This window comes from Panthera tigris, chromosome A2 (assembly GCF_018350195.1).
Source record: "Panthera tigris isolate Pti1 chromosome A2, P.tigris_Pti1_mat1.1, whole genome shotgun sequence".
Lineage (NCBI taxonomy): Eukaryota > Metazoa > Chordata > Mammalia > Carnivora > Felidae > Panthera > Panthera tigris.
The window spans coordinates 61,179,074-61,202,730 of NC_056661.1; the positions used below are offsets into that span (position 1 = coordinate 61,179,074).

General features: G+C 50.9%; 1 protein-coding gene across 2 annotated transcripts; it reads right to left on the bottom strand.

The window, feature by feature from the left end:
* Positions 1-5,179: 5,179 nt before the first annotated feature.
* Positions 5,180-15,012, bottom strand: LOC122232755 (histone H2A.V). Of its 2 annotated transcripts, XM_042962926.1 has the most exons (5): positions 14,965-15,012; positions 10,400-10,477; positions 8,059-8,172; positions 6,142-6,271; positions 5,180-5,510 (listed from the first exon to the last, which is right to left on the bottom strand). In XM_042962926.1, the coding sequence occupies exons 1-5, from the start codon at positions 14,965-14,967 to the stop codon at positions 5,449-5,451; spliced, it is 387 nt and encodes a 128-aa protein (XP_042818860.1). In that variant the 5' UTR covers positions 14,968-15,012; the 3' UTR covers positions 5,180-5,448. The 2 variants fall into 2 exon arrangements, with proteins under 2 accessions (XP_042818860.1, XP_042818862.1); XM_042962928.1 differs by lacking the exon at positions 8,059-8,172.
* Positions 15,013-23,657: the final 8,645 nt, after the last annotated feature.

Here is a 23,657-nt window from a genome sequence, read left to right on the forward strand (position 1 = left end):
GCTCTGTGCATCGGTTTCCGCCTGTTTCAGGCTGTTGCCAGGCGGGAGAGAGCCGGAGAGAGCCATCAGGCGACCTTGGCACTGTCACTTCTATTATTAACATAACTACGGAGGGGCACCTGGGTGGCTCAGATAAGCATCCAACTCTTGATCTTGGCTCAGGTCGTGATCTCACTGTTCCTGAGGTCGAGCCCCATGTGGAGCTCTGTGCTGGCAGCATGGAGCCTGCTTGGCATTCTGTCTCTGTCTCTGTCTCTCTCTGCCCCTCCCCTGCTCTCAGGAGCATGCATGCACCCACTCTTTTTCAATAAGTAAACATTAAAAAAATAATTGTATGGAGATTATAATTATACACCATAAATGTACTTTTTTAAATTTTTTTAACGTTTATTTATTTTTGAGACAGAGCATGAACGGGGGAGGGTCAGAGAGAGGGAGACACAAAATCTGAAACAGGCTCCAGGCTCTGAGCTGTCAGCACAGAGCCCGATGCAGGGCTCGAACTCACGGACCGCGAGATCATGACCTGAGCCGAAGTCGGCTGCCCAACCGACTGAGCCACCCAGGCCCCCCCCTTTTTTTTTTTTAAACTCTTTAGGGACACCTGGGCGGGTCAGTAGGTTGAACGTTTGACTTCGCCTCAGGTCATGATCTTGTGGTTCATGGGTTCAAGCCCGGCATTGGGCTCACTGCTGTCAGCACAGAGCCTGCTTTGGATCCTCTGTCCCCCTCTCTCTGCCCCTCCCCTGCTTGTGCTCTCTCAAAAATAAATACTAAAAATATGTAAGATCTTTGGCCTCCACTTTTTTCTATGTCATTGGCTCCTCAAGTGGTCCAGGACGTTAACCTCAAGGAACGTGCTTGATTCTGGAGCTGCCCACTGCCACCAGTTCCTGTCCCCTGCTTATTTAGCTCCTGGATTCTCTGTAAACTGGAAGCTAGGCCGAGAATCTCAATTTAGACGCAAGCTCCACATTTGTAGCAGGAAGACTTTGTGGGTGACTGTGTACGCGATCCTGCCACCTGGGGGGTGCACGCGACATCAGGCCGACTCATCAGACAGCCCCCTGGGAGGCACTGTGTCCTCTTCCCAGCGAGGAGGCAATCTGTGGGCCATACTTTGCCTCGGTCTGAACCCCGTTCCCAGACCTTTCACCTGATGGCTCTGCCTTCGCACCCGTGAACGATCTTTGCCTCGATCAATGATTATTCTGTAGTTGTAAAAACAATTTCAAATCTCTCCCTCTTCCAGTTACTAAGGGCTCACGAATTTTTACTGAACCTGTTACAAACAATACAATTTTTGACACTCAAACCACCCCCCATCTGACCAGCAGGAGCCCCTCTGAGCTGCCCTGTGTTGCTTGGACCTAGTGCCAGGGGTCTGTGAGCCCTTCCTTGTGAGCTGCAGTTATAAGAGGGTCTGGGGACAGCAGAGGTCGATGCGTCCATGCAATTGGCCACCTAACTCGGGGGGAACAGTCTTCGTTTTCACAACCGTACAGTTCACCTGTGAGCTCCCAGCTTGTACTCGTTTAACTATTAACTATTTGACTTGGCGCATGTCACATGCAGGCACTTGAGGACACCTGTGTCTGCATGTATATTTTTGCTACCTCAGACTCAACCTTGTTTCGTGTCCTCCCCTCCTCCTCCCTGTTCTCCGACTGGATTGTTTCGAAGCAAATTCCGGACATATCATAGGCACAAATATTCTAGTAAATAGTTTGTCTCTAAAAGATACGAATTTGCATTTTTAACATAACCAAAATACCACTATTTGCATCTAAAATAATGATTCCTGGGCGCCTGGGTAGTACAGTCGGTTGAGCATCCAACTCTTGATTTTGGCTCAGGTCATGATCCCAGGGTTTATGAGATCGAGCCCTGTGTCAGGCTCTACATCGACAGCTCAGACCCTGCTTCATGCCCCCCCACATCTCCCCCACTCACGTTCTCTCTCTCTCAATAAATAAAGAGCATAAAACATCAGGCAAATAAGGGCCATTGATGAATACTTATGTGATAAAATATGGTGTGATAAAATAATTATGTGATAAATATGGTAAAATATTTTTTTTAATTTATTTATTTGGAGAGACAAAAAGTGTGAGCAGGAGAGAGGCAAGAGAAAGAGAGAGAGACTCCTAAGCAGGCTCTGTCATGTCAGCTCAGCACCTGGAGCCTGCTTCAGATTCTGTCTCCTCTGCCCCTCCCCTGCTCCCAAGGGCGCGTGCGCACACACACACACACACACACACACACTCTCTCTCTCTCTCTCTCTCTCAAAAAAAAAAAAAAAAAGTTTTCTGTTGGAGGCACCTGTTAAGGCACCACAGAGGGAACACGAAGTCTGGGAGGGGACGGACTTCAACACAGGCCCAGGCCCGTGAGCGGGGTGGGGGACAGGTACATGCAGGGCAACAAGGACCACCCGTGGGGGTGGAGGGCAGGGCCCAGCTGTTTGACTTCCTCTCCATTAGAAAACAAAACAAGGGGCACCTGGGTGGCCAGCTCAGGTCATGATCTTCGGGCTTGTGAGTTTGAGCCCACGTTGGGCTCTGTGCTGACAGCGTGGAGCCTGCTTAGAATTCTCCCTCTCTCTGTCCCTTCCCTACTCACTCTCTCTCAAAATAATCTTAAAAAAATTCCTCTTTAAAAAACTGAAAACAATTCTAGGAACACCACAAGCAACTGCCAAAGGGAGGCCGGTATCTGAAGCAATTACCTAGAAAACTCTAGTAAAAGTCACTCTTCTCTATTTTGCCTTCTTTGCTATTGTTACTTTGGCTTCCGGAAACTACTAAAATTTCACAGGATAATCGCGGGCCCACTCAACACAGAAACCTCAAAATACGTGCTAACTGAATCCAAAATTGAAATGTTCTTTCTTATTCCTGCCTTGTAAATCAAAGAGAAGTTTGGCAGGAATTCTGGATGCATAAGGATGGCAAGCGTGTCCCCCACCGGCGCCCCCCGGTGGAATGCTGGGACAGGCCCCTTCCGGGAGAGCGGCTGGCACAGCCCAACCGGCAGTTTTCACATGGCAGGCGCCAGGTGCCCCCCCGACGAGGTACCGCAGGGAGTACAGTGTCACCTGGGAATTATTTTTGTGAAAAAGCAAAACGCAACAAAAGCCAACCCCTCAAGATCTTTTGGCTTACGGGAAATTTAGGGGACAGAAAGACATCTCAAATACCAGCAGGATGCATTCAGTAAAACTGAGAAAATTCCACAAACAACCCCGTTTCTTTAAAAATTGTAAGGAAAAGGGAAGAGAAACCTATGGATTAAAGAGAAACAAGGTGGGGGAGGTGCCTACAGGACTCGGTTGAGCGTCCGACTTCGGCTCAGGTCATGATCTCGCAGTTTGTGGGTTCGAGCCCCTCATCGGGCTCTGCACTGACAGCTCGGAGCCTGGAACCTGCTTCGGATTCTGTGTCTCCCTCTCTCTCTGCCCTCCCCCGCTCATGCTCTGTCTCTGTCTCAAAAATGAATATAAACATTTAAAAAAATTAAAAAAAAAAAAAGAAAAGAAACAAGAGGGATCAACAAAATCTAGGATATAGGACAAGCTAGGGCACCAGGCCGGCTCAGTCGGTAGAGCATGCAACTCGTTCTTGGGGTTGTGAGTTCGAGCCCCATGCTGACTGCAGAGATTAAACAAACTTAAAGGAAAAAAAAGGGGCACCCGGGTGGCTCACTTGGTTCAGTGTCCAACTTTGGCTCAGGTCACGATCTCACAGTTTGTGAGTTCGAGCCTCGTGTTGGCTCTGTGCTGCTGACAGCTCGGAGCCTGTTTCAGATCCTGTCTCCCTCTCTCAAAAATAAAAAAAGATCCAGAACACATCTGGATCTTGATTCAAACCAACCATAAACAAATTGATAGGAAAGCGTGAACACCAAATAGATCAGATACTATAAAATGCTGTCAGGGCACCTGGGTGGCTCAGTTGGTTAAGTGTCTGACTTCAGCTCAGGTCGTGATCTCACAGTTTGTAAGTTTGCGCCCCACATCAGGCTCTTCACGGACAGCTTGTAACCTGCTTGGGTTCTGTCTCCCTCTTTCTGTGTCCCTCCCCCGCCAAATAAAGTTAAAAAAAAAATCTTAAAAAATAAAACATTAAATGCTGTTTTAAGATTGTGATTATGCCCCATCTTTAGAGACTCACACTTAAGTATAGATATAAGGCAGGAAGTCACGCCTGAAACAGGATTCAAACCAACCCACCAGGGAGCCAACAGGTGGAACAATGCTGACCGCAGGAGGGTTGTTGGAAGGTGGAGGGTAAGTACACGGGGGTTCATTATACTCTTCTCTTTATTGTTCTGTATTTTTGAAAATTTCCATAATAAAATAAGTTTTTTTTAAATGAGAGCTTTGTTTTGATAGAGCTAGATTATAAAACATTGAAAGATCTTTTTTTAATGAAGACTTCCAAGCAGAAAAAGAGTCTGTGATGGACTATTACTTGGTACATTAAACCTTACAAGTTACTTAAAAGCTGACAAAGTAAAATATTTTTTTAAATATGGCACCAACTGCTGGATGTTACTATGTCAACAGAAGACCACTAAAAGCTGGAGGTTTAAGTAAAAGCAGAAAACTGATAGACTGAACTTTGATCCAGGTAAGAGTGTGGGATCCGGAGTCTGCTGAATCGAGGCCTGTCTCCCAGCCCTGCGAGTCCTACCTACTAGATAAATGTCTTCCAGCAAGTAACTTCTGGGCACCTCAGTTTCTGCATCTTTAAAAGCGGGGGGGGGGGGGGGGGGGGGGGGGGGAGTAAAAGTCTGGATCACTAAGGCACTCAGTTCAGGGCCTGCCATGGTAAGTGCTCAGTGGACGAGTCCACTACCCTAGGTCATCAAAACGCATGCGTTTTCCTACTCCGGCATCTCTGGATTGGGGAGCGTCCCACAGCTGATGGCGCCCCATGGTTTACTTGGCCGTTTTTCCTTCTTTTGGGGTGTGTAACACGACGGTTTGTACCGCAAGTGGATGGCACCTACTGATATGGTAGCACACGGTGATATGGTATCAATCCTGGTAAATCTAGATTCCCAATTTGTTCTCAGATTATCCTGAATATAGAATAACCGATTTGAAATCTAAAAAATTTCAAAGTATGAGCAAAATATTTCCAACACGTCACGAACAGAACAGTTTTGAGACCAATTCTTTTTGTAAAAAATGGTTTATCAATTCCGTTTTTGTATAAAACACAACGGGAGAAACCTAGCCAATCACCACACAAGCGCTGCCGCGTGGAAAGGTACTTTATCAAACTTTGAGCCTAAGAACGTACAAATGTCTCTTATCGTGTCTACAGTAATTGTCTAAGCTTTTCCATCTGCCTCTTTTTAAAAACCCCCCATGTCCCCATTATTTCTTCTGTCCCGGTTACAGTACAATGACGGGAGGAAGGGGCTGGTTAAAACAATGCTCTACGCGGTTTTCTGCTGTCCCTTCTTTCCGATCAGAGACTTGTGGATGTGCGGGATCACACCTGGAAGAGAACGGAAACATATGAACGACTCTCCACGGGCGCTCTCTCCACCTCGGGGCCTCCCCGGAGAGCAACTCCCCAGATATGAAGTCTGCCGATGGCCCTCTTCACACACCCACCCCACGCCAAGGCCTCCCTCTCTTGAGGTCTGGGAACCCCCCTAAAACTACATAAAACACCGCTTTTATGGACTTTGGGGAAGAGGAAGCATAGCTTTCAAGAGCTTCTCCGAAGGTGACCCGGAAGGGATTCAGGTGTTCATCTCACCTTCACTGACCCTGACTCACTCAATCACCTCAGCCCTGACTTTCAAGGGCATCACACAGAGCAGGTTCTCAGGATCATCTTTAAGACACCGCTACAAGGGTATGGGAAATATTTAAAACCCCAGGTTTTAAGGATCATTTATGAGATTTAGACAAGGAATGTGCCAAACTAAAGCAGTGCTATATCTGGCCATAGCATTTATTGGGATCAGAATATAAAGGAGCCTTTACTGTAATGTAACAGACTCAACACTCCTGGAGTCCTGGAATCCTGGAGTCGAGGTCTGTATGAGTTCTAGGGTCACTGATTGAATGATGTCAGAACGGCCAACGGCCACGTGGGCGGGAGTGGGGATCCTACGTACCACCCCCGGCGATGGTTGCCTTGATGAGGGAGTCCAACTCTTCATCGCCGCGGATTGCGAGCTGCAGGTGGCGCGGGGTGATCCGCTTTACCTTGAGGTCCTTGGAGGCGTTACCCGCCAGCTCCAGCACCTGCAAAGCACCGTGAGACGATGCATCAGAGGCTCAAGTGCGTGAGGCTCAGCGCAGACCTGCAGTTATAGCTACACAGACCTGTACGGTATCTGCACAGAAGACACACAATGCATATGAGCCGGTAATGTGGGTTTCTTTTTCACATTTCTGATGCTTTCATAGGAATCTTGTTACTTCGCTAGGGTCTCTTATATTCATTTTCTGCAGGAGAGCTAGACCCCTGAGCAAGAACCCACTTCTCCAGAAAGAAGGGCAAGGGATAACACTACTTCCCTAGCCAAGATTCCGAATGCGAACATCAAGGAAAATTGTGATTTCAGTATGGCCCCATAGTCTATTTTTGTCCAGCCCTTAATGGACGGAACTTATTTCTTAGTACTTGTAGAAAAGTTTAAAAAATAATTTCTTACTCAGAGTTTTTAACATCACTGGGTCCTCTAATCTAGAGGCAATATACTAGAAGCCCTTTATTCTAGAATGGGAATTTTCAACTAAAACAATTCCAAAGTCCCAGCTGGCCATAAAAACTGCATTTCTAATTTGTTTTGTTTTGCCTCTACAGACTATACTGGCATTATAAAACCTTTGATTGAAGTCCTACAAAAAAAAAACTCCACAGAGCCTCGCTTAAACAGAGCAGTGGGAAGTCCCCGTGTATGTCAGAAGCAGCGGGGACCCCTGCTTCTTCCTCCCAAGACTCTGACCCATCTGGGCACCAGTATCTTTTGGAAGCTCCAAGTGACCCTAGTGTGAAGCTACTGACTTCAGATTTCAGTATTTTCTTTGCATCCTACTATGACTAACACCCCAAACACAAATACCTGAAAATATGTTAACTGCTTACATAAATGCTCATGGTCTAATCTTAACCTAAAAACTTGTACTTAAAGTTCCCGGGAATAAAGAAAATGGGAGTCTGGATGAGACCTGGAACATTCTGAGTCAGAAGAATATGCCTCCACGTGATGAATGAAACGTGTACCTTCCTGAAAAGTCTGCCGCTCACCAAACACAAACTGGTGTAAGGCTGAAGGAGAAGGTGGGGTGGGGGGAGGCCCCGTGTCCCTGTCTCAGGACCTAACACCGTAGAAACCGCCTGGAGTGCAGGGACCAGATGAAGTTAATGAGATGACGGCATTAACAGTTCACACACACCCCAAACTCCCACCTTTCAGTCCGGGTCCCCACCACACGATCGCGGGGAAGAACTTCCCTCTGTTTCTAACCACCTGACCTGCTTGCTACTCATCCTGCCCTGACTGGGGCGGACAGTGCAGGGATGGGGGGTGGTCGCAGCCTTCAGGGGGTTCTCCTTACAAGGGGCTGGTCCATCACCCAGGTGTTAAGAATTTCACCCAATCAGCCCATCTTCCTGCAATGTCACACTGGCCAAGACCCAGCAGTCTACGCAGGCAACCACGCAGAGAAGAGGGTTCGTCTGCTCTTCCACCAGATTCCACCATCAGAATGGATGTGTAATGTACATCACCCTGGCAAACTCTGCCCCCTCCCCCCCCATCTTCACGAAGAGATCATGATTTCAGTTCACAAACTTCCCGCTGAGGGTTCGCTTCCTTAGTAGCGGAGTACCGCAGGCACCGGACACACGTCACCTCCTGCAGACGTGGGGCTACGGACCCTGCCTTAACTCAGCATGAGTGCATCAAGGTCCTTCCCACACGGGGCTGGGTGCCACCGGGCTGGGTGCCGAGGAGGCGCCCCCCTCCCCCGTGGGCTCTACCACTCCGCACCCGGTGCACCTGCCGGGACCGCGCACGACTGACCTCGGCCGTGAGGTACTCCAGGATCGCGGCGCTGTACACCGCGGCTGTGGCGCCGACCCTCCCGTGGCTCGTGGTGCGGGTCTTCAAGTGTCTGTGGATGCGGCCCACGGGAAACTGAAAGACAGAGCATCCAGGTGGGAGGCACCACGGCCTTACCAGCCCGCTACCGAGCGAGACCAAAGGCGGAGCAGACCATGAACTCGCTTGCACGGATCAGAGAAGTCAGACCCACTTAACAAGTAACAGTTGCTAGCACCTGTGTGTCGCAGTAAGGGCCTAGAGGTCCCACCTCTGCCCTCCTGAGGAGAGACTGGCGGGGGGGTGGGGGGGGGGGTGTCTGAGGAACTAGCTTCTGAAGACGGGCAGCCGGCACAGCACAGCCCAAGGAGGGGCCAGGTGTGTGCTGGTGCCAGACTTGACCCTTGACCACTGACCCCTCCGCCCTCCGGGGCAGCCTCGCAGCCGGGTGGGGGGGGTGGCCAGCTCCCGGCTCCCTCCCTGCGGCTGACAGCTATGCTAACTCTCCTGGGGACTCTCCGAGGACAGACTTTCTCCAATGTGTCCTCAGGCATGTCGCCCCCACGGCCCCCTTCTCACGCACTTTCTGTGACCCTTCGCCACGCCAGCACCACAACAGCTCAACCCCCACCCCCATGCCTTCCCCCCTGCACCTGTCCTCTGAGCCTCACAGCAAACAACCCCACTCCAGCCCGTCCCCTGCTCTCCTTTCCAAAGGCAAAACTTAAAAGCAAATCCCGGACACCTAACTGTCCTGTCACCTGTTTTTTTTTTTTTTCCAATTTTTTTGTAATGTTTATTTTTGAGAGAGAGAGAGAGACAGAGCATGAGTGGGGGAGGGGCAGAGAGAGAGGGAGACACAGAATCTGAAGCAGGCTCCAGGATGTCAGCACAGAGCCTTATGCGGGGCTCAAACTCGCAAACTGCGCGATCATGACCTGAGCTGAAATCAGATGCTCAACCGATTGAGCCACCCAGGCACCCCAAGTCCTGTCACCTGTTCTATTCTAACCCAACCTTGGCTTTTGCCATTGCTCTTAAAGGTAGGTGGTGGCACTTTAACTGCCAAATCCAGTAGCCATTTTTAGATTCAATCCTCGAGGACTCGAGCCTCTCTGTGCCCTCGGGCCGGTCCCAGCCTTCCCGGGACTCCCAGGCTGCATGTGGGGTCCGCCCAAGGCCCCCCGTTCCCCTCTCGTCCTCTGTGACCAGACTCACTGCGGCACGAGCTCCCAAATTTACACATGTGATCTCAACTTTGTAATTCTTTTCATCATTCCTCTTGGAAAGGGGACTCAAATCTACAACTTGGAGACATTTTCCTGAGAATGTTTCGGTGGAACTTCAAATGACTCACCTTCAACTTCTCTCCTGACGCATTCTTGCTACAACATAAATTCCTCTGATGCTGTGCTTCTAAGCCTTATAGAACCCCCGTGCCTCCCTGTCCACTCTCGGGAGACACATGTGCCTTCTATTCCTTCTGCTGCACGGGGTTTAGGTGCGCCTACCTCAGTCCTAAAGCGCGGCACAGCCTCCGTCACCTGACCTCATCACCTGCCCTCTCGCGGACAAGGGTCACTGTCGGTCACTGACGCCCCTGCCCCCGGCAATGCTCAGGGAGAGCCCAGCTAGTCACCCTCAAGGGGGAGTTCCCTCCCCCTCCCCTCGGTGCCCCTGGCTCAAGGCACTCTCCCGCTCCACAATGTTCAGTGGCTCCCCGCCACCGCCAAGAAGAAAACCCAAACCTTACAGTCTGGCCTGCAAACCGTCCTGTTTCAAAGTCTCCTCCTCTAGGTAGGTGCGGTTCTTGCTCATTCAGAAACACTGGAGTTTGTGGATCAAAGTTGCAACAACTCAAATGCGTGAAGTTTGAAAGTATTTAGTGTTTTGAGCGTATCACTCTGGCTCAAATTGAAGGAAGCTCAAGGGGAGACATCCAGGGGACGGGTGCACCGCCCGGTCCTCCCCCAAGCTCTGTGTCTGCCTCAGGGTGAACACACATGGCGCGGACAGTCCCCGGAAGACAAATCACAGCATACTTACTTTCATGGGGGTCAATTTATAACAAAAACAGGAACATAATTATAATCTAGAAATAACAGATTTTAAGAGCTCATTTAACACCGCTTCATAACTTGTTCTCATTTGGAAGAATCCAAATTAAAAGACTGTTGCATTGGGATTTTAATTTTTGACCACTCACTCTCATTAAAAGGTCAGCGGTACAAGTATAATTTTGCAAGTAATGAAACATTTATGGATCCTAAATTACAACAATGAAGAAAATAACCCAGTCGTGAATTATGACGGCATCAATTACCTGGAGCCCAGCTCTCTGCGAGCGAGACACTGCCTTAGCCTTGGCCTTCCCGCTGTCCTTTCCGGCTTTCCCTCCAGCCTAAGTGAAAGAGAAAAGAAAAAAAAACAAACAAACCTCCAGATGAAGACTCGAAAATGCTATTTCAAAAACATTTGGGAAACAATTTTCTCCACTTTTACTTCAGGTAGTTAAAAAATATACATTTGTAAGTGATCCCTTTCTTCAATTTCAAATATACATGTGTTCTATCATTATTTACTAACTTATGTAAATATGATGTCAAACCTTAAATTCTTATTTAAATTGAGTTTTCTATAAGTTTGCCTATTTTTCTTGAATTTCACACCAAAGAATCTTCATCAAGTCAACATAACTTTCATGCTGGAAATATTTCATAACGTAGTGATTTTTAAAATTGTTAACATATCGGGGAGCCCGGGTAAGCTCAGTCGGTTAAGCTTCTGACTTCAGTTCAGGTCCTGATCTCATGGTTCGTGAGTTCGAGCCCCATAGCAGGCTCTCTGCTGTCAGTGTGGAGCCTGCTTGGGATCCTGTCCCTCTTTCCTTCCCTCTCCCACCACACTTTCTCTCTCTCAAAAATAAATAAGCATTAAAAAAACTGCAGAAACTTAAGAAAAAAAAAAGAAGTTAGCTCTTTTGGGAGAGAAAAAAGCACCTTAGAAGAAACCCAAAAATTAAACGCAGAATTAACATCCGGCCCACCAACTGCACTTGGGGGTCTCTACCCAAAGAACTGAAACTGGCAGAGGACTCAATGCAGCAACACACAGGCAAGTCCACAACAGCCTCAGGACAGAAAGGGCTCCAGGGCCTACTGAGGAACTAATGATCAACAAAAGAGGGTGTACATACACCATGGAACAGCATTCGGCTATATAAAGGAAATTGTGGTACGCCCTATGCCAGATAAACTGAAGATGTGATGCTAAGTGAAATAAACCAGTCTCCAAAGGACACGTTGTAGGATTCCTCTTATATGAGGTGCCTAGTCAAAAATCAGAAGGGGGGGGCAGCTGGGGGGCTCAGTCGTTAAGCGGCGACTTCGGCCCAGGTCATGATCTCCCAGCTGGGGAGTTGCAGCCCCACATCGGGCTCTGTCTGTGCTGACAACTCAGAGCCTGGAACCTGCTTTGAATTCTGTGTCCCTCTCTCACTTTGCCCTTTTCCCGCTCACGCTCTGTCTCACTCTCTCAAGAATAGACAAACATTAAAAAATAAAAATAAAAAAATCAGAGGGGGAGAAAGTACAATGGTAGTTGCAGGAGACTGGAGACAGGGTTGGAATGGAGAGTTACTCACTTTGGGAAGAAGTTTTGGAGGTGACTGGCAGTGACGGCTGCATAACAGTGTTAAATGTCCTTAACATCAGTAATTGCACATTAAAGATGGCTAAAATGGCAAGTTTTAGTATGTATATTTTAAATTTTTTTTTTTCAACGTTTTTTATTTATTTTTGGGACAGAGAGAGACAGAGCATGAACGGGGGAGGGGCAGAGAGAGAGGGAGACACAGAATCAGAAACAGGCTCCAGGCTCTGAGCCATCAGCCCAGAGCCTGACGCGGGGCTCGAACTCACGGACCGCGAGATCGTGACCTGGCTGAAGTCGGACGCTTAACCGACTGCGCCACCCAGGCGCCCCAGTATGTATATTTTAAAAAAAGAACCTCTTATACTAAAAAGGTTAAACAAATCCTACTATCAATAGATAGTAAAAAAAAAAAAAAAAAAAAAAAAAACAAACCCTCAGGCACCTGAGTGGGTCAGTCAGTTAAGGGAGCAACTTTTTTTTCTCTTAATTTTTAAAAATATGTTTATTTTTGAGAGGGAGTACGTAAGCAAGGGATGGGCAAGGGGAAGGGGCCAACTCTTGATTTCAGCTCCCAGGGTCGTGGGATCAAGCCCCAAGTGGGGGGCTCTGCTCTGAGCATGAAGCTTACTTGGGTCTCTATCTCTCTCTCTCTCCCTCCCTCAACTGTACTCACTCTGTCTCAAATAACTAATTAAATAGGAGCACCTAGGTGACTCAGTCAATTAAACGTCCTGCTCTTGATTTTTGGCTCAGGTCATGATCTCAGTTTGTGAGACTGAGCCTCATGCTGGGCTCTGCACTGACCGTGCAGAGCCCGCTTGGGATTCTCTCTGCCCTTCCCCCACCCCACCACCTCTCGTGTGTGTGTGTGTGTGTGTGTGTGTGTGTGTGTGTGTGTGTTAGTATTCTCTCATATTGATTGATAGATAGATAGATAGATAGATAAATACTTGGCTGGTTGAGGTTTAAAACAAGAAAAACAAAAAAGTAATCCTGCCAGGACTTGCCTACAGTTTTGCTCACAGCTTGTTTTTCCCACATTGCAATTCTCTTTTATTCCTGAATAAAATCATTTTTTGTTGGTAAGGTCAATCAATGAATGAAAAGTAAACCAAACCTGCTGGATGCCTGGGTGGTTCGGTTGGACATCCAACTTTTGATTTTGGCTCATGGTTCATGGGTTCGAGCCCCATGAACCTGTGCTGAGCACGGAGCCTGCCTGGGATTCTCTCTCTCTCAAAATAAATAAATAAACATTAAAAAAAAAAATACTCAACGGGCGCCTGGGTGGCTTAGTCAGTTAAGCGTCTGACTTCCGCTCAGGTCATGATCTCGGGGTTTGTGGGTTCAAGCCCCGCGTTGGACACTGTGCTGACAGCTCAGAGCCTGGAGCCTGCTTTGGATTCTGTGTCTCCCTCTCTCTCTGCCCCTCCTCCACACACACACTGTCTCTCAAAAATAAAACGTTAAAAAAAATAAAAAATAAAAAAAATAAACATTAAAAATTCTTTTACATAAAAAAAGGAAAATATTATGCAGCCATTTCAACAAATGAGACAAAGATATGTGTGATAAACACCCACAAAACTCTTAAGTAGAAAAGGCAAAGTATGTACCAGTGCAGGGAGCTTTTCCTTACATAAACATGGGGTCTTCTATGCAGAGTATGTGTGCACACAGATTTCCAGAAGAACACACAATAGGTTAGAAAAGCTATTTGCCTCTGGCGGGGGTGGGGGGGGTGGGGGGGGGAATACCAAGAATCTGACTTGAGAGAGAAACTACTGTTTTCTTTGGACTGTTTAATTTTACCATTTAAGTCTATTATGGTTTCCCTTTAAAAAAAAAAAAATGGTTTACAAGACGGGCAAGCTGTTCAAGGGTCTACATTTTCGAAGCAGAGGATAAGCAATGAAATGGCATATCCCCTTTATAATGTTTTTCTTAAAATTTTTAAGCTAAAAAAAAATCAACTGCACATAGTCCCCCCCAACTGCACGCCTCAGGTGATTTAATGTTTATTTCCCGGAACGACATAAAAAAAAAAAAAAATACAGGTCTTGGCACGTATTAGAAGCAGGAAAAAAGTTTAAGAACAAATTCCTATGTTTTTCACATTTAGCACTTTAGCAGGAGACAGTGATTTAAGTTTAACAGAGGGGACTGAGAAGCTCTAGGTTTCTACAGGATGCCTTGTATGTTTTAATAATTTCTGATCACACTGATATAGGATAAAAAGATTTTTGTAGAATTTTTTGATTTCTGAATTTGGCTTACATAACAACACATTCCCACTTCTTCCTCAAGTACAGAAATTGTTTCAGCTCTATCTGTCCCGGAATAAAATGTAAAAACCTTTCAACAGGCGCAGGAATCTAAAATCTCAATCACCGTGCCTCCAGGGCCGAATCAGGAAATAAGAACTAGTTACCAATCCAAAGCCACCAAACCGCAAAAGCCCGAATTGACTCTTCATAGGCAACTTCAGCCTGTGTCCAATCCATCCTGTTTACTGTCTGATTTGCTTTTTAAGGAGGCAGGCGTGAAATCACGGTTTTAAGAACAACAGACGTCACGACTCTGCCAGGTGTGGGGGCCGCGGTCACCTTCCGGACACCAGCCACCAAGTTGCCCGGCGCTCCGCCCGGGTCAGCTCGCACTCGAGAAGCCAGCGGGCGATTCCGCCCCGGATTGGGCACGTCCACCTCCCGCAGCTGACGCGGGTCCGCGTCCCAGGGGCGGAGGGGTCACCGGCCGGGGTCCGCATCCCGGGAAGGGAGGGGACACATGTCGGGGGTCCGCGTCTCGGGGACGAAGGGGCCCGGCCGGTGGTCCGCGTCCCGGGGGCCGAGGGAGCATCGGCTTGGGGTCCGCGCCCCGGAGAACGAGGGAGCGCCGGACGGGGGTCCCTCCCAGCCGGACACCGGGTCTCCTTCCAGCAGGGCACCTGCTCCCGGAGCCCCGACGTCAGCATCCCAACAACTAGCTGACAAGTCTCCGCCGCCGCTATTTTTAGATCCCGCGGCCAACCCGTAATTTTAGCGGCTTGGTGGAGGGACGCAGGTCTGAGGCACCGCGCCGGGGGACACGGGGAGCGCCCACCCGCCCGGGACGCAGGCCGGCCGCAGGGCCCTCTCCCCGCGCTCCACGCCGGCGCCACGGCGGGCGAGGCGGCACCGCGCAGCGTCAACAGGTAGCGCCACTCGCCGCCGCCCGGCCGGTCGCTGCCCTCACCATGGTCTCGGCCGCTCCCGCCCTCGCTCCCGCCGAGCCGCCGCCGAGCCGCCGCCCCGCAGCACCGACCACCACCGCCGCCGCCGCCGCCGCCGCCGCCGCCGCCGCCGGAGCCCGGACAATAACCGGGACCCGCTTCGCGCCGCCCCGACCAATCCCTGCTCGCCTTGCTAATTTGAACCCCGGCGGCCGCCCAATCGCACACCCCCTTCTAGTCCGGCCCCGCCCCCGGCACCACCTCCCTAACGGCTGTTTGTTTTTGCACACGGCACACGGGGGCGGGGCCTCCAGCCCCGACAAGGACCGCCCTTCGTGCGAGCGGGGGCGGGGCCACGCGCCGCTCTCCGCCTGTCTCCAAGGCTCGGGCCGGATGAATGGAGGGGCGGACCAATGAGGACGGACGGCTGGCAGAACTCAGCCAATGAGAACCTTGCCCGCGAGCAGGGGAGGCGGGTTGCCGGGAACGACAGCGGGGTTAGCCAATGTGTGGGGTGACTGGAGGTGGTGGCCGCTTTCCCGCGCGTTCTCTGCGGGGAGTAGTCTCTGAGTTGCGTTCTGGGCGGAAGTAGCGGTGGGCGTCGCCTGCGTGCGCGCCTTCTCGCGAGCCTGTGGCTCTCAGGGGCGTCCGAGTGCCGAGACTAGGGGAAGCGGTCGGCCTTCTCAGGACGGGCCCTGCAGGGATGTTCCTGTCTTTTCCTTCTCCCGCGTCCGGCATCAGCCTTTGTCCCCTCGCCGCCCTCTCCGAAGCCGCAGGCGCCCTCTTCCCGGCGCTCCCGCCAGGGGTTCGTGCGTGCGCGCAGGGCAGGGACGTGGGGCGAGCGGAGGGGAGGGGGAGCGCCCGCACCGCCGGCCGGGACCCCACAGATTCCCGTGGGGGCTTCCTCGTGAAGTCCGGGTGGTCCCGGTGCGGGCGGGGGTGGCGGAGAGGAGGGCACCCTGCAACCCCGAGTCTGGCTCCAGAGCAGGTTCCCGCCGCGCCCGGGCGCCCTCCCCGCGCCCCCGGCCCACCCCCAGCGCTCACCTGCAGACCCCTGTTCTCCCTGCGCCCTCGGTGACTCCCTTGCTCTCCGAGCTCAACTGAGATCTGGGCCGTTCCCCCACCCCCACCCCCAGCGCTCACCTGCAGACCCTGGCCTTCCAACAACGCCGGGGGGAACGGGGGGAACGCAAACTCGCGCAGCTCCGAGCGCTGGCTGGGGCGGTGCGACCCGTGGGGACGCCTGACCCCGAGCGCTCGCTCCCTGGCTGCGTGGTCCACGCAGGGCACCGCGTATGCCCACGCCTGTGTGGTCATTAAATCTGCCCGCAAGAGTGCCCACCGCGCAGCGTTGGGGTGAGCGCTCACTCAGCAACCTAGGAGGAAGCGTCCTGTTCCTAGCACGGGGTCATGTCCGATACACGGTCACTTGGGTCACTTCTTTCCTTAACCGCCAGTTCATTCCGTCGCCCCTCGGCTCTCAAGTCCTTGATTCAGAGTGGAGGACAGTGCAGTTAGGGTGACAGACACTGGTGCTCATCACAAACAGTAGTGATCCGCTTCCCCATCTCTGCATCCTGTTTAGAGCCGAGAGAACTAGATGGAGATTGAGGCCCACAGACAGAAGAAAATCGGGTGGGAACTTTCCCGCATTTATAAAAAGAAAACCTGCCTATTACCAATTTTATAAAGGACGTGTGTCAGCGAATCAAGTCTGGTTTCCAGTGAACCAGGGCTGCAGAGCAGGTGGCATGGGCTCACAAAGACCAGCCTAACCAGGGAACCGTAGGAATTAGCATCTACAAGTGATAAACTACCACACATGTCGGGTTATTCAACCTGCAGGATTTAACCTGTTCAGGTAACAGTATATGGTTCTCAAAGTGTGGTCCCTACACAGCAGCATTGGGGTCACCTGGAATTGTTGCAAGTGCAGGTTCTGATGCCCAACCCACACCCACTGAGTGGGAAACTGTGCGTGGGCCCATCAGGCCCCCCAGGGGATCTGTGTGCCCTACAATTTGAGAATAAGCTTCTCACATAGTCACAGAGGCACCTTTGCATCAGCAGCTGAGTGTTGACTGGTCGCTGCTCAGCAGTCTTCTAGGGAGTTGTGCTTGGCCAGAGGGAACAGCATGGCCCAGGGATCAGTGCTTCGGGGGCAGCCAATCACCAGCCACCAGTGGGTGTGGGGTAATGGTGCCCGGCTCTTTTGCCTTACTCTGACTGGACTCTGAAGAGCCTTTCCATTTCAGAGTCTGCTGTGTGATTGACACCGACCTGCTTGAACTGCATTGCTGTTCAACATCGCCATTCTATTTAATGCTGCTTTCTTAATTTTCTCGTAGTAATGTCACCAGGAGCCACCCACAGTGAACCCAATGAAGGCAAATCCTCACGTCCAAGTCTGTTTCCTGGGACACCTGACTCCACACAATGGCTCTTCTTCGCAAAATTGTAATTTTTTGAGTCAACAATACATTTACACGGACAGGGTCCTCCTATACCAGACATCCATTTCCCCAATGTTGTCAGGGAAATGACCGTGTTTTAGCCTCTCGAGTAGAAAGCCTTCATGATTACATGATTACTACACAGATTCCAGGAGTTTTACCCCTGTGTTGAATCTTAAATTCACTTTAACATGGAGATACTCTCCAAAATATTATAAAGAAATCTTCTTTTGGCCACTCTTGGAAAGGACAGCCAAATTCTCCTGGGAAGGCCTGGGGTGTAGCCTTGGCGGGTGCTTGGCAAGGTCCACTGTGGGCTTAATGACTGTAAGAATGACCGTGCCCACAGCCCTGCTCTAGAATGCGCCCTCGATTCGATGTCAGGCCCTGGCCCTTGGCGGGTGGGTGAGAACAGCTTTTAGGGGAAGCAAGAGCTGGCTCCCGCCAAGTGTAGCCTCCAAAGGCTCACTGGCAGGTGCAGTGCAGAAACACAGCAGTGAGTTCCCCACAGACTTGTTTCATCCTGGGTCCCATCCACAAGAGAACACCTGAGCTGCCAGAGGGTTTGGCAGAGTGAAGCACGTACATCCAAAGCAAGTTTGTAGCACCCCCACCCCCAAAAGGTGTGGTGTCAGCTGGGCAGACAAATGAGACCCCTCCTGCCCTGATGAGTCACTAGCCTGAGTGATATCCCCAGCTGGGTTTTCATAGCCAGGGAATAGCAGCTGCCGCACTAGAACATTCCACATTGCTGACAGCAGCTCTCCTGGCCTTGGAGGACTGCCGTCTGCCTGTCTTCCTGTCTTCCTGAGAACCTAACGTGCGTTCTTCTTGCATTATTTATTCTTGAGGGTGGGGAGCCTGCCTTTGTATTCTGAACTGTGTGTGCATTCTAGGGACACAATGTATATATTCATCAAGGCTCGCTCTGAGCTCCAAGCCAAAGCTTAAAGGTAGGAAGCAACTACCTTTGCTTCCTGTTGTTACGGTCGGGGAAACACTGTATGTCACAGAATCAAACACAAACACAAACAAACACAAAAACAAAACAACAACAACAACAAAAAAAAACGAAAAAAAATTTTCATGTTCCTAAACTGAACAAAAGTCTCATAACACGAAATCAAAATCGAAGGGCAACTAGATCCCCCAGGGTGAGCATTCCTTCATTTAATGACTTACTTGGAAAGGCAAGTTGTTTGCCTGAAAGGAAATATGAAATGGATCAGAAATGCAGCAATCTCTCCATTTATCAGAGTTCACGAAATAGAGATACTTTTCTCTCAACTTCAGAGGCTCAAAAAGTTTTGTTTTACCACCAGGGAGGATGCATTTGCCTGAGTCTGAATCAAGCCTAAAGTAATGAAACATTAGTTTTCAATTCCATTTCTGCATGGGGGCTGTTGGCTTGGTGGCACAACGTAATAATAACATGTGTTAATTTAAATCCCAGTTAGTTGACACGTAGTGTAATAACGATTGCAGGAATAGAATGCAGTGATTCATCACTTACAACACCCAGTGCTCATCCCAACAGGTGCACCTCACCCATCTAGCCTATCCCCCCCACCTCCCCCCAGCAACAGTTCTCTGTATTTAAGAGTCTCTTACTGTTTGTCTCCCTGTTTTTATCTTATTTTTCCTTCCCTTCCCCTATGTTCATCTGTTTTGTATCTCAAATTCCACATACCTAACATGGATTTTTTTTTATCATTGAACACTTTTTTTCAATATATACATAAATGTGGTAGGCACTGAACTGCTGAGATTTAAAAAAAATTAGGGCGCCTGGGAGGCTCAGTTGAGCGTCCAGCGTCAACTCAGGTCATGATCTCACGGCTCAGGAGTTGGAGCCCCACATTGGGCTCTGTGCTGACAGCACAAAGCCTGCTTGGGATTCTCTCCCTTGCTCTCTGCCCCTCCCCTGCTTGCCTGTGCTCTCTCTCCCTCTCTCTCTCTCTCTCAAAATAAATAAACTTCAAAAAAGTTTTTAAATTATCAAGTTTTTTCAAAAGGTACTATATTCTTTAACAGTAGTGACCTTTAAGAAGTGGGTTTGGAGAAAGAACATTTCATTTCTGTTTCTTTACAGTGATTCTCCACTGTTCACATGTGCCAAACAGAGTATGAATTAATGTTTATAATAAAACAAAGTGTAAGAAAGTGTAGAGGTTATAACCACTAAAAAGATGCCCACAGATGAAGAGGCGCTTAGTAAATGGGCAAATGGCAGGGCAATTTTGAGGGTGGGACCGTCCAGGGGGCTTCCTGGCAGTCTGGGGAGTAGGAAGGTAGGGAAGCTGGGAAAAGGCCCCAGTGGGGGCCAAGCCCTCTCCTACAACTTCAGTCCATCCTCCCCAGCTTCTGGCTTGTGGAGCAGTCCCGGGAATCCTGATGGACACCCAAGTAACAGACCACTGCCCTTTCTTACTTAACTTGGCTATTTCTTAGTTTGACACCTAGGATGCAAAAACCATAAAATAGCATAAACGGGCTATTTTCAAGTCCACTAGCTCGTCTCACTGGGTTGGTAGGAAGTACCTGTCTGGCCCCAGTCCACTCCTGCAGTGTGACTCTGGGCCCATTTGTGTCCCCGCCAGGGAAACCCGATTTTCACACAGGGTGCTGCGGCTGCTCCCGGTTGAGTGGGGCTCAGCCTGATCCAAGACCACAGCATTTTATTTCTTGGCCACTGATACAAATGAACCAAATCGGCACCTTTCTCTTTTTAACTTTAGGGAAATATTTTAATTTTGTTCTGAGATACCATACCCTGAAGGCATTGGTGAGTGTGACCTGGCCCTTCTACCTCCGCCTGCCTTTCTGCAGGAGCCCTACGAAGTTCTGGAAGGCTCAGTGGAGCACGCGCGGGCTCCTGGCATGGGAGTGGGGCAGCAGCGAAGAGAACCGGTGTAGATGTGGACTCATTCCCGCCGCGGACTAGCCTAGAGGCCGTACCTGGGCCCACTGAGGTGTACACCGATCACCGGCGAGGTCTACGCGAACTTTCCTCCTGCGTGGGGAATACGGCCCCCTGCGAGGAGTGAAGGCTGCTTTGGCTGATGTCTGGTTCCCAGCTGCGGAGACTGGGGCGCTCGGCCCCCAGGGGCGCCCCTCCATCGCCTCCGAAGAGGGAAGCGCGGGCGAGGAGCCTCGGCACCCGGTCCACCTGCCGGAGGCCCGGAGCAGGTGCCCTCGCGCCCTCCCGGAACCCAGGACGCGAAGAGCGGCGCGGGAGGACGGGCGGAGTGGGTTCCCAGCGGCTTCCCGCCTCTGCCGCCCCCGCTGGGCTCTGGGGACAGGCGCCTGGGGATCTGAGGTAGAGCGGTTGGTCCCCGAGGAGGGAGGTGCTCCTGCGCCCCCGCGCGGCCTCGCGGCCTGGCCTCCGGAGAGCGGGGCGCGGGACTTGGCTCCCCCACGTCTCCCGAAGCCCCCCAGTCTTCTGGCTGCCGGTCCGGAGGGGGGCCGCGGACCTTGTGCTCCGCAGCCGGTGCGCTAGGTTAGCGCGTGGGGCTCGCTACAGATCTGCTCGCAACAGATTCCGGCTGCGGCCGCCAGGGGGCTTCTCTGGACACCAGACTGTCGCGGGGCCTCGAGTTTGTGTCCGATACTTGCCCAGGGCCACACTGTTAGTGTGTGACACAGGCAGGGACAGAAGCCAGCTCAGGGTTCCCGAAAAGCAGCTCGCGGGGCGGCGGCGGCACCTGCGCGCCCGCGGAGGCGCCCCCGAGGGGTCAGAGTGCGGCCTTGCACCTGCGGCAGCTCCTGGGAAGTGGCCCGGGACCCTGGGCAAAGGCGGGGGACCCGGCCTCCCCGGGAAGGGCTGCGGACGCTGCGAGCGGGTGTGGGTGGAGCTGCGGGCAGTCGAGGCACAGGGTCACAGGGTAAAGCCAGTCTGGGACCTCCTCCGCCATCCTGGGTGTCTTTTGTTTTCCTGCAGCGGACATTCCCGGCCCTTCACCCACCTTCTCTCTGTGCCCCGCGATCCCGCAGGCCACTGCTTCCCATCCCCGACTCAGGAGGGGCCCTTGGGGCACTTACAGAGGTAGAGCAAAGCTCACAGAACACCACGTGCATGTCCCCGAGACTCTGATGCAGGGGTCCCAGGTGGTGCCTGGGCATCAGTGCTCTCCTCCCCCAGCGGTTCTGTGGCTCGCGGGGCACGGCCAGGGACTCAAGTCCCAGGGACACTGTGTGGGTGGGTGCAGGGGCCATCTCGTGGCCGGGGCCTCTAACTCATCCGGATGAACCCCGGGGCGCCAGGGGATGACACGCCCTGCTAGTCCCTTGACCCCATCCCTCACATCCAACAAGACGGCCATCAGGGTCAAGACCACTTCCCTGCCACACTGGTGCTCACCCGCCTCACCTTGTCACCCGCTGGCCTTTTCTCGAGGCGCCGCTGCTGGCAGCCGGTGGGATGTGTACTTTTACTTTTGTCTGGACGAGAATCCAACTTCTAATACGATGGGTATCAGCTGACCCAGGCCTCCCAGATAAAAGCTCCTGGGGGGGCCTCTGGTAAGTGTACAGGGGCTTCCTCAGACCAAAGGTTTAGGAAGCATGACTGGGATCTAGGGACTGAGCATTGGTCTTTTTCCTTTAAGGTGGGGTAAGGCTGCTCCCCGCCCCCCCTAACTTCAGCTATGATGGACAGTGAGGTACACCTGGGAGCAGCTGCTGGCCACCACTGGAAGGGACAGGGCCCAGCAGCCGGTGGACTGGGAATCTGGTGGGGAAGCAAGTAGTAGCCTGTCTGGAATATGAACCAAAGCGGAAACTAATCTGCAGCCTTGGCTTGCCACAGACTGCTGACCGAGGAGGGGGCCCCGCCGCCAACCCAGGGGCTCGGGCCTCCCCAGCGCCTCCCGGATGCAAGCTGCACTGGCTTTTAGGTCATTTCGGGTGGCAATGCGCCCGTTTCCAGACCCACTTATGAGACCAAGGACGGTCAGTGGTCTTTCCCTCCCGCTCCCCACCTGATTCCTTAAATCAGACACCAGCACAAGACTGTCATTCACTTTTCTGCATACTTTATTTGTTACAAACATACAATTTTTAAATATAGACTGTAAAACTCCATTTGCAAAATCCGCTATTGTAAGGAGTGCACACCAGCAGTAAGGATTCTTACACTTTTTTTTCTCTCTGCTTTTCTGTCAGTTTTGCTAGTTAGTGGTAAATACGGGACCCGCCTGTCACAGGCCTGCCGGAAGCTTCTGGCTGTGCTCTCGCTGCGCCTTTGTAACAGCCCTGCTTGTCTGGAGACCGACTGGCACCGGAGTCGCCGGTCTCCAGGCAGTGAGCTCAGCAGCCCGTCTACACTCTGCTTTTGAACGGTTTCCAGGAAGTGTGATTTCTGAACCGCACTGTGCTCCACGGGTTTGTCAGAATCGCCCGTGCAGCTGTTTGTTAAAGTGCATTCTTCTTTTGAAAAATAAGAGGAATAATCTTTACTCTTTAACCAAGGTACTTAAAAAAATGAACTTTTTGGTCTCTCAGCAGATATTCCCAAACTGATCCTAACGCTACAGATTTTAGTGTTCTATTTACAAATATTTATAGAGTTACAGGTGGAGGGGACCTTATAAAATTAAAGGTGCGGCTTCTCTTGAAGCAGAAATCAGTTCTACAAATCCATACACAGGAACACACACTTGGTGCACAATGCACAAGCATGTGGGTATTTACACAGAGACCGGAGCCATCCCCCCAATAAAATACCTAGATGTCCGTCTAGATCAGGGAAGCTCCGTCTCTTGCTGTCAAGATTTGGTTTTAACTCATTTCAACAACTTCTGCAGATTCTCTACCGGTAGGACATCAGTCCCAACTTTGGAGTGGAGACTCGGGTCTAAGGAAGCCCCTGGTGATCATGACTGGCAGTGAAGGTGCCTACAGAACGGACAGTGTGTTACCTGGAGACCTATCAGAAGACAAATGGACTTCTAGAAGTGATCCTAGAAAAACACTTGCATGAAGGAGCAAAAGGAAGAGTAAATCCCCACTAACTGTTCAAATGCACCGATATTCTTAGTTATTACTCAAATATTGATAATCACTGAAAAACAACCAAATAGACTCACCTGCGACCACAACGTGTAAAATACAGACTCTACAAGTAAGCTCTGTACTGACTCAACTTCAGTTTTTGGACTTTTGCTGCACCTATTAATTTCTAGAAATCCAGAGTTTTGGGATGTGAAGACACGTGGGCTGGGAGGAAAGGGTGCGTGCCCCACATCTGAGCTGTTTACAATGAA

Excerpts from the sequence above, each read along its gene's own strand:
- LOC122232755 (XM_042962926.1), bottom strand. Across the intron at positions 8,173-10,399 it reads CGCAGAGAGCTGGGCTCCAG|TTTCCCGTGGGCCGCATCCA; the intron begins GTAATTGATGCC and ends TCTGTCTTTCAG. Across the intron at positions 5,511-6,141 it reads GGCAACCATCGCCGGGGGTG|GTGTGATCCCGCACATCCAC; the intron begins GTACGTAGGATC and ends GTTCTCTTCCAG.